Source organism: Diachasma alloeum, unplaced genomic scaffold, assembly GCF_001412515.2.
Source record: "Diachasma alloeum isolate Michigan unplaced genomic scaffold, Dall2.0 Dall_scaffold_00594, whole genome shotgun sequence".
NCBI classification, from domain to species: Eukaryota; Metazoa; Arthropoda; class Insecta; order Hymenoptera; family Braconidae; genus Diachasma; species Diachasma alloeum.
The window spans coordinates 124,832-133,137 of record NW_021680726.1 but is presented as its reverse complement, the minus strand read 5'-3'; the positions used below and the strand labels follow the sequence as shown (position 1 = coordinate 133,137).

At 48.3% G+C, this 8,306-nt stretch overlaps 1 protein-coding gene across 1 annotated transcript; it reads right to left on the bottom strand.

Moving 5' to 3' along the window:
- Positions 1–2,306: 2,306 nt before the first annotated feature.
- LOC107043522 lies at positions 2,307–6,257 on the bottom strand. Its single transcript, XM_015265054.1, has one exon. The coding sequence runs from the start codon at positions 6,255–6,257 to the stop codon at positions 2,307–2,309; it is 3,951 nt and encodes a 1,316-aa protein (XP_015120540.1).
- Between the last annotated feature and the right edge of the window lie 2,049 nt (positions 6,258–8,306).

Genomic DNA, 8,306 nt, shown 5'->3' with positions numbered 1-8,306 from the left:
ATTTATAAGACTACTTCATTGACTCGATCATTGCATTGTGCAGTCAATGAAGTAGTTAAATAGTAGTAGTTAGTAGTTTCATAAATAAAAATCAATAATTGCAGGAGAAAAAAACAATTCTAACATTTCCTATAGACACAGGGGTTCCGTTTCCCCTTAAGTCCTCGGGTTGATCCGGATCGCCTGTGGAGATGAGGTAGTCATCACCGACCTTATCGTCCATAATCACGTCGGTCTGGAGGGTGAACCTCATCCCGCTAGTTACTGGCGCTAAAGGCCTGTTGGACACCAGTGAAAGATCCTTTGTCCAGAAGAGACACAATTGTTTCCTGTTCATGCAGACGCTGAAGTATTGCTTATCGTTGAAGGAGAAAACTTGGAGCAAAGCTCAGGCACTATGCAGCCGAGAACGCGTAAAAACCTAATAGAATTCCCAATAGGATATTAATGGAAATCCACTTGAATTTCTTAGCGAATGCGCTAGATGTTGTCACTCAATGATTTCTATGTAGACACCTCCTTTCGCTCATCTCTCATCAAACACTTGTCATGGACACACGAGTGATATCAAAAAATTTGTTGCAATTCGTTCACGACTTCACCACAGAAGCAGTACAACGAAGCGTTGTTAGCGACAGCAACGGTCTGATGCAAAACTGCACATTCCACGCAATAACTATACCCGTGGTTGCAGGGAAGTGAATTGATGTTCGATACCCGTTGCTCGCAGAATGGACATACGTAGTTTGCTGAAATTTTTATGATAATATTTTTTAAAACCGGGAAAAAAAGAATGCAAACTTATTAGTCTCGATCACATTCGGAACAATTGTACGAAAATTTTCTTCAGGCTTTCATTTCTTAATTTGCCATAGGTAATATTGGGATCATGTGTAAATATAGTGTATCTATACACGTGATTGCTATGGAACTAGAACTTGGAAAAATTTCTGAATTTTAAGAGGCTCATTTCTTTTCAATCATCATCATAATTATTTAGAAATTACGATAATAGCAGCAATTCTGATGAGAATTACCTGGGATTTTCTCTCGAAGTACCCTATACAAACGTTTTATACAAAAACTCGAGAAGCTTTTGTTCATATGTGATCTTCCAAGAAGATGATCGATTCCTGCTCCATGAGAAATACATACCGAGATCATAAATGTTACGAGGGTCACTTCTGATAAATCCATCAACGTCATTTATGTTAGTCAATGGGCGATCGTTCAGAACTCCTAGGTAAGATATTGCACAGTTCAGGAACGATGAGATGTTGAAGGTGTCGATGGTGAGGAATTCCCAAGCTTTATGTATAGCTTGCTGAAAGATATGAGAAGCAGCCCGCGGATTTTTTCCAATCAGATAACCAATCTGCATCGAAGCGAATTCCCTTTGGTCGTTTTCACCAAGTCCCTCATAGACGCTAGAATATAAAAAAATATCAATTCCTGGAAAAACTGAGATCTCAGAATGATGTATCATGTATTGTTATTTCTGTGCTTGAGTGGCCTCATGGCAGATTGTAGGATAATCTAATGAGGAGAATCGTAGAAGATCCTACGCAAGCGGGGAACAACGAACATGTGGCTGAAGATGTATTACTGAGTGATACGTTAAGGTTTTTTGTTCGCCATCAATACATTGATGGCAGGCTTCCGAATAGTTTTAACATAATATCTTGATGAAATGTTTCCTTGTCTCTGCCACAAGTATTCAACTACGACCATCTGCTATGAAACAATGAATCAATTATGTTTCGGTGAGAATTTAACAATAAAAAACCGATGGAGCACGGATGCGGGTTAAGGAGTGGGATTCTGGAGAAATGAGAGCGACACGAGACACGCTGAGTTTGTCACAAGGAAAACTGTTTATTCCGAGTCAATTTGAGATATGGGTCGAGAAATATACACAAAATCAGAGCCGCGAGCAAACACTGTTTCCGTTAAACACGGTAGAGAAAAACGATATGTTGAGATGCACACGCGGTTTAGAGATAACCGTTTTAGAGCAAAAAAATGACGCTGCACAGAGAACGACCGTTGTGAGTGAATAATAATAATGATTCGAGAAGACGAAGGTCAGCGCTACCGGTGCGTGGTTGGAGCACCTACATGGCAGCGCGGCCGGTCAGGCAGAGCGAGTCAAGGAAGTGCTGCCACCCCTTGGACCTGTCGAGTATGAGGCTGTTGCCTCAACATTCTCCCCCCGTCAGGAACCCAGTTGCTGACTGAAGGAGTAGAGCCGTACTTGAGGACCTAGAACACTAAGCAGCGATTAAACATGTCGAGAAAGACCAGTTCTAACTGGTAGAGATCGGCAATAGAACCAGTTTGGAGATCGGCCTGGTCAACGTCGTCGAGGCGGTCCTAATTGTCACAACTCTGGAGAGACCGTCCTTCCCAGGATGTAGAGCTGTGACACGAGCAAGAGGCCACTTCGATGGCGGGAACCGCTCGTCGTAGAGAAGTGCCAGGCTGCCGACTTTGACTTCGTTGGACGGATGATGCCACTTGGAGATGGACTGGAGCTGCTGCAGATACCCTGTAGACCATTGTTTCCAGAAGAACTGCAGCCTCTGCTGAATCAGTTGCCATCTAGAGAGCCGTCCAACGTTGAGATGATCCAAAGAAGGCTCCGGAAGAGCTATTGGAGCTTCTCCAATGAGAAAATGCCCTGGGGTTAAGCAGGACAAGTCATCAGGGTCTTCCGAGAGCGCTTGTAGAGGCCTGGAGTTGAGAACTGCTTCAATCTGGGTCAGCAGCGTCGAAAGTTCCTCGAACGTGAGAGTTGTATCACGAACCGTTCGAGCGAGATGATACTTCACCGACTTTACCGCTGCTTCCCATTTTCCTCCGAAATGAGGGGCTCCAGGAGGATTGAACGACCACCGCGTTCCATCCTTGAGACATACTGCAGAGAGATGCTGGAATTCCTTGGCGCCAGCAGAGAACAGCTTCTTCAGCTCCTTGTCAGCACCGAGAAAGTTAGTGCCACAATCACTGTAGAGATGTCTGCAGTACCCTCGACGACTTACGAACCTCCTGTAGGCCGCGATGAACCCATCAGCAGAGTAATCCGTGACAGCTTCCAGATGGAGAGCGGACGTGGCCATGCACACAAAAATCACCAACCAGCCCTTCTGGGTCTTGTGACCACGCCCCTTCCACGTCTTGAGCGACACTGGTCCGGCATAATCCACACCAGTGTTAGAGAAAGCCCGATCCGACACAAGACGTGCCACTGGAAGCTGTCCCATCAGCTGTTGAGCTCGAATCCCACGATGACGCGCACATTCAACGCACTTGAGGATGAAGGATCTTACTGGTAGACGACCTCCAATAATCCAGTAAGCCCTCCTGAGATGCGCCAACGTGAGTTGAGTTCCACCATGCAGCGTTCGCTGATGAGAGTCCCTAATGAGAAGCTCTGCGAGCGCGGAACCTTTAGGGATGATCGCCTGATGCCTACTCTCTGGTCCTAGAGTTGAGAACTTCAAACGCCCGCCCACTCTGAGAACACCCTGTTGGTCGATGAAGGCCGTGAGCTTGGTCAACGGATGAGACTTCTTCAGTTGGAATCCGTGAGAGATAATGTCACACTCGGCTTGGAGATGAAAGGCTTGAGTCGCCTTGACCCAATAAAGCCGAGCTGCCTCGATGCTTTCAGGGCTAAACACTGCAGGGACAACAACAGCCTTCTTCCTTCCCAACTTCCGCATCATATTCCCTGCAACCGTTTGACAAATTGCTGTGATTCGCAACAATTTGTAGAGAGAGGAATATCGCGTGCAAAGATCCCAGAGACTTGACCTCGCGAGAGAAGCAGTTAGAGTTACCCCAGGCTTCTCCTCGAGATTTGTTGACGGGTCCAATCTTGCGCTCCCTTTCGGCCATTGAGAAGAATCCTTGCGTAGCCATTTTGGGCCCGTCCACCACAAATGATGGGCATTGAGTTGAGCTACCGAAATGCCTCGAGATGCACAATCAGCAGGATTCTCCTTCCCACTGACGTACCTCCAATTCGCTTCCTGCACGAGTTCCTGAATGCTGGCTACTCTATTGTGGACATATTCCTTCCACCTGGAAGGATGAGCACAGATCCACGCAAGAGCAACAGCTGAGTCTGTCCACAAATGTACCATAGCGGTACCAAGGTTGAGCTGAACAATAACGTACCTTGTGAGCTTGGCTAGAATGACTGCGGCGTTGAGCTCAAGACGCGGAATGGTGAGCTTCTTGAGAGGAGCCACCTTGGTTTTAGCAATAGCCAAAGAGATGCTAACACCATCCGCACTCGTCACCTTCAAATAAACCACCGCAGACATCGCTAGTAGAGACGCATCTGAGAAGCCATGGATTTCCACCTGAGATTCCTTCCTACACCCCAGCCAACGAGGGATCGAGAGTTGTTCCACTTGAGACAATTCTTCACGAAATTGAGCCCATTTCTGGACCAGATGCGGGGACAACTCATCATCCCAATCTTTTTTCTCCAACCAGAGTTGCTGGAGTAGAGCTTTCGCACGAATCACCACCGGTGATAGCAATCCTAGAGGATCGAAGAGTTGAGCAATCTCGGACAGAATAATCCTCTTCGTTGTCTTCGTGTCGGCTGAGAGATGGATAGAGAACTTCAATCGATCTGTGTTGGGATCCCATTTCAGACCAAGGATCTTAGTGACGGAGTCCTCTAGCGGCTTCAGACTCTGAGAGAAACCGTCCGGTGTCAGAGAACGAAGTAGAGACGGACTATTCGAGTGCCACTTCGCTAGAGGAAATCCACCGGCCCAGCAGAGTTCCGTCACTTGCTGAGCTACAAGATGGAGATCATCTTCCTTCTCGGCTCCACCACAGATATCATCCACATATCTGCCACTGGTCAACGGTGAGATAGCCAGAGGGAATCGCTGTCCCTCGTCCTTGACCAGCTGGTCGAGAACCCTACAGGCGAGAAATGGAGCAGACTTGGTCCCGTAGGTGACAGTGGTGAGCTGGTAGGTGCTGATCTGGCCCTGAGAATCGCGCCACAAAATTTGTTGAAGAGGCCAGTCTTCCTGATGCACCTTGATCTGACGGAACATCTTCGTGATGTCCGTCATAAAGATGTACTTCCTCTGTCGAGACCAGAGAAGCACGTCAGAGATGTCCTTTTGCAATTTGGCTCCAGTATGCTGAATGTCGTTAAGAGACAACCCTGAGCTTGTCTTACTGGAGCCATTGAACACTACTCTCAGCTTTGTAGTTTCACTACTTTCCCGGAGAACGCAATGATGAGGAAAGTAGTATGTAGGAGCAGAAGAGTGAGATTGCCTGAGAGACGAACACCGACCGGGACCCTGATATGATTGCCCCCCCTCCGGGACCCTCAACCCTCCTGAAGCCGAAGCTTCATGTGCCAAGGTCATCCCGTCAGGTTGACAACCCAAGACCCGAGAAGCATATGAGGCAGGCAGAACAGGAGCACGCACCATGTGCCCCAACTCTTCATACTCCTTGAGAAAATCACTGTAAAGCTGTAGAGAATTCTGATTCTTTCCCAACCTCCTGAGCAGGCTCGAGAGACACGCCTTGGCGCGGCCTAGAGAATCACCGAGCTCTGACGGAGAACGAGCAAGAGGCAGTCGAACAACATAACGCCCCGAGCGATCTCGAACATGGGTGCGCTGAAAGAACTCCTCACAATCTGCCTCTTCCTTCGTGAGAACACCATCATTGCCTTCAGTTTTAGAGACTTCCTCCTGCTGCCAGAACGAGGTGAGAAGATCGCCAAGTTCCTCATTGCTGACAGAGACGTGATTTGAGCTTGCCGCGGGGATCACTGCGGATGTAGGTCCGAGAACCACCCACCCGAAGAGAGTAAGCATCGCTATAGGGGAGTCTGACGGCCCCTTGATAACCTGCGGCTCCACAATCGATCCAAAGAAATCTGCGCCAATGAGAAGATCAACAGGTCTTGACGTCAGATAATCAGGATCAGCTAACTCCAATCCTCTGAGATGCTCCCAATGTTGAGTTTGAGAGACCGTGAACGAAGGCAATGAAGATGTGAGATGATCGAGTACATAGGCCTTGATGAGAATCTGATTACTTGAATACAGAGACTTGAGAGAAAATCGAGAAAAACCATTAGATGAAGACTTTGATCCACTAATACCAACGACCGGTAGCAAAGCTGGAGATACCGATAAGCCGAGCTTCCCCACAAGGTCATTTGTAGCAAACGTCAGCTCTGAACCAGTATCCAACAGCATCCTAACCTCGTGAAAAGAGCCATCGTCCAAGACGAGCGAGGCTAGCGCTGTGGCGAGAATAACACCTGGTCTGAGCTGCAGAGAGACATCACGATTGTTCGGTGCTACAAACGGAGAATTACTCGCCAGAGTCGGCCGTAGAGAATGGTCACTTATCGACGACGACTCTGGCGCAATCGTTGGTAGAGTACATCATGGTTGAGCCATGTCAGGCCTCGAGACAGTGGACTGTATCGGTTGGTTGGACTGAAGAGCCTGCGATGTGTGAGGAGCCTGCAGAGTTTGATGAGGCTGAGGAACCCCTTGCTGTGCCGACTGAGGGCGATTGATATGAATCATCGAGTGATGATTCTGTCGACACACGACACAAGTCTTCTTGAGGCTACGGCAATTCTCTCTATTGTGCCTCCCCAAGCAATTAAAGCAGCGACGCTTGAGGACTACAAACGATCTCCTCTCTGTAGGAGATAAAGCCTTGAATTTTGGACATTTGTCCAGAGAATGCTCCTCTTCACACATCGGGCAAGCACGAAAACACATCTCCGCCCAACCTTGAGACTGCGACCTTTGAGCAGCTTGAGACGTACTGCTAGTAGAGACATTCACCCCTGCAGGCTGCGACGCTGGATTAGCTGACACGTTGAGCACTCGGGCTGGTTGAGCTCCTTGGCTAGGTGGATACACTTTGGTCGGCCTAAGCTTCGAAGCCTGTTGAGGATTCGTAGAGAGAGACCGAGAGGTAGCCGACTGAGATGGAGGAGCGTGCATTTCAATTCTCTCCTTCGCCCTGGCCCGGCTGAGAACAAAGTCCTTGAGAGTCGCATAAGTGGGAAAATCCGTAGACGAGCCTATCTCTATTTCCCAATCCTCCAGCGTCTTGGAGTCCAGCCGACCTGTCACGAGATGGACAAGCATGTCGTCCCAATGCTTGACAGGACGTCCGAGAGACTCCAAAGCATTCAACGCTTCAGCTACAGAGTTGAGAAGTACGTTAAACTCCCTGGCTGAGCGATTGACGACCTTTGGAGCAGAGAAGAGCTTCTCCAACTGAGTGGAGATGAGCAACCTTTCGTTGTCGTACCTCGACAAGAGAGTATTCCACGCTGGCATGAAGGAGTCTTGCGTCACTGGCAAGGTAGAGATGAGCTGCTTGGCCTCGCCAGTGAGAGAAGTGAGTAGATAGTGGAATTTCTCCACGGTAGAGAGAGAAGGATTACCGACAACCATAGAGAGGAAGAGATCCTTGTACGGAGTCCACTCCGAGAACTCCCCTGAGAATGTCGGCAGAGAAATCTTGGGCAATTGCCTCTGAGTCACCTGCGCCGATTGAGTTGTGGCAGATGGCCGACGGAACGACTCAGAGAGGTCAATTGACTCGTCCAGTCCTTTGATCAACCCCATAAACGTAGTTCGAGCGGCTGAATACGTCACGAGACATTGATCATAAACCCCCTCTTTCACGTACGCATGGTCGAGAACTTCCTCATTATCTTTTACCGTCAACAGCTTGAGATGCAACGCGTCGAACATGCTCCAATGATTCTCGAGCATGTCCAGCTTGGACTGGAGCTCAGTCACTGTGAATTCATTCACGTTCGCAGCGACTGATTCAGCCCTCAAACTCTCAATAAATTTCGCCCTGCTGGCCTGGATCAGGAGTCTCCCTTTGAAAGACATGCTAACGCTAGAGAAACGCAACTAAGCGAGAGAACGCCCAAAAAAACAAAAGTCTCACACCGCAAGCGATAGCTAGTAGCAAAACACGGAGAACTTCGTAGCAAAAGCAGTGCAATAAAGCAGCAAGCAAGAGAAATGCAGTGGTAATCAGGAAAAAGCAGCGGCAATCAGGAAAAATTAATTAAAATGAATTAATATAATTAACTTCCCTTTGAGAAGTTCCAATTGCTGTAGAGATGCTCCGTTCTGCGTTGAGAAGTTCCGTCGGCAAGGTTGTAGGCCTAAAAACCACGTGTCGTGCGTCAAAATGGCCGGTCTAGACCACTTGAGGGTGTGGCCTGATGGGTGGAGACTCGAGGGCGGAGCGGTGGG

Excerpts from the sequence above, each read along its gene's own strand:
- LOC107043522 (XM_015265054.1), bottom strand. The coding sequence starts at position 6,257 with ATGCTGTTGGATACTGGTTCAGAGCTGACGTTTGCTACAAATGACCTT.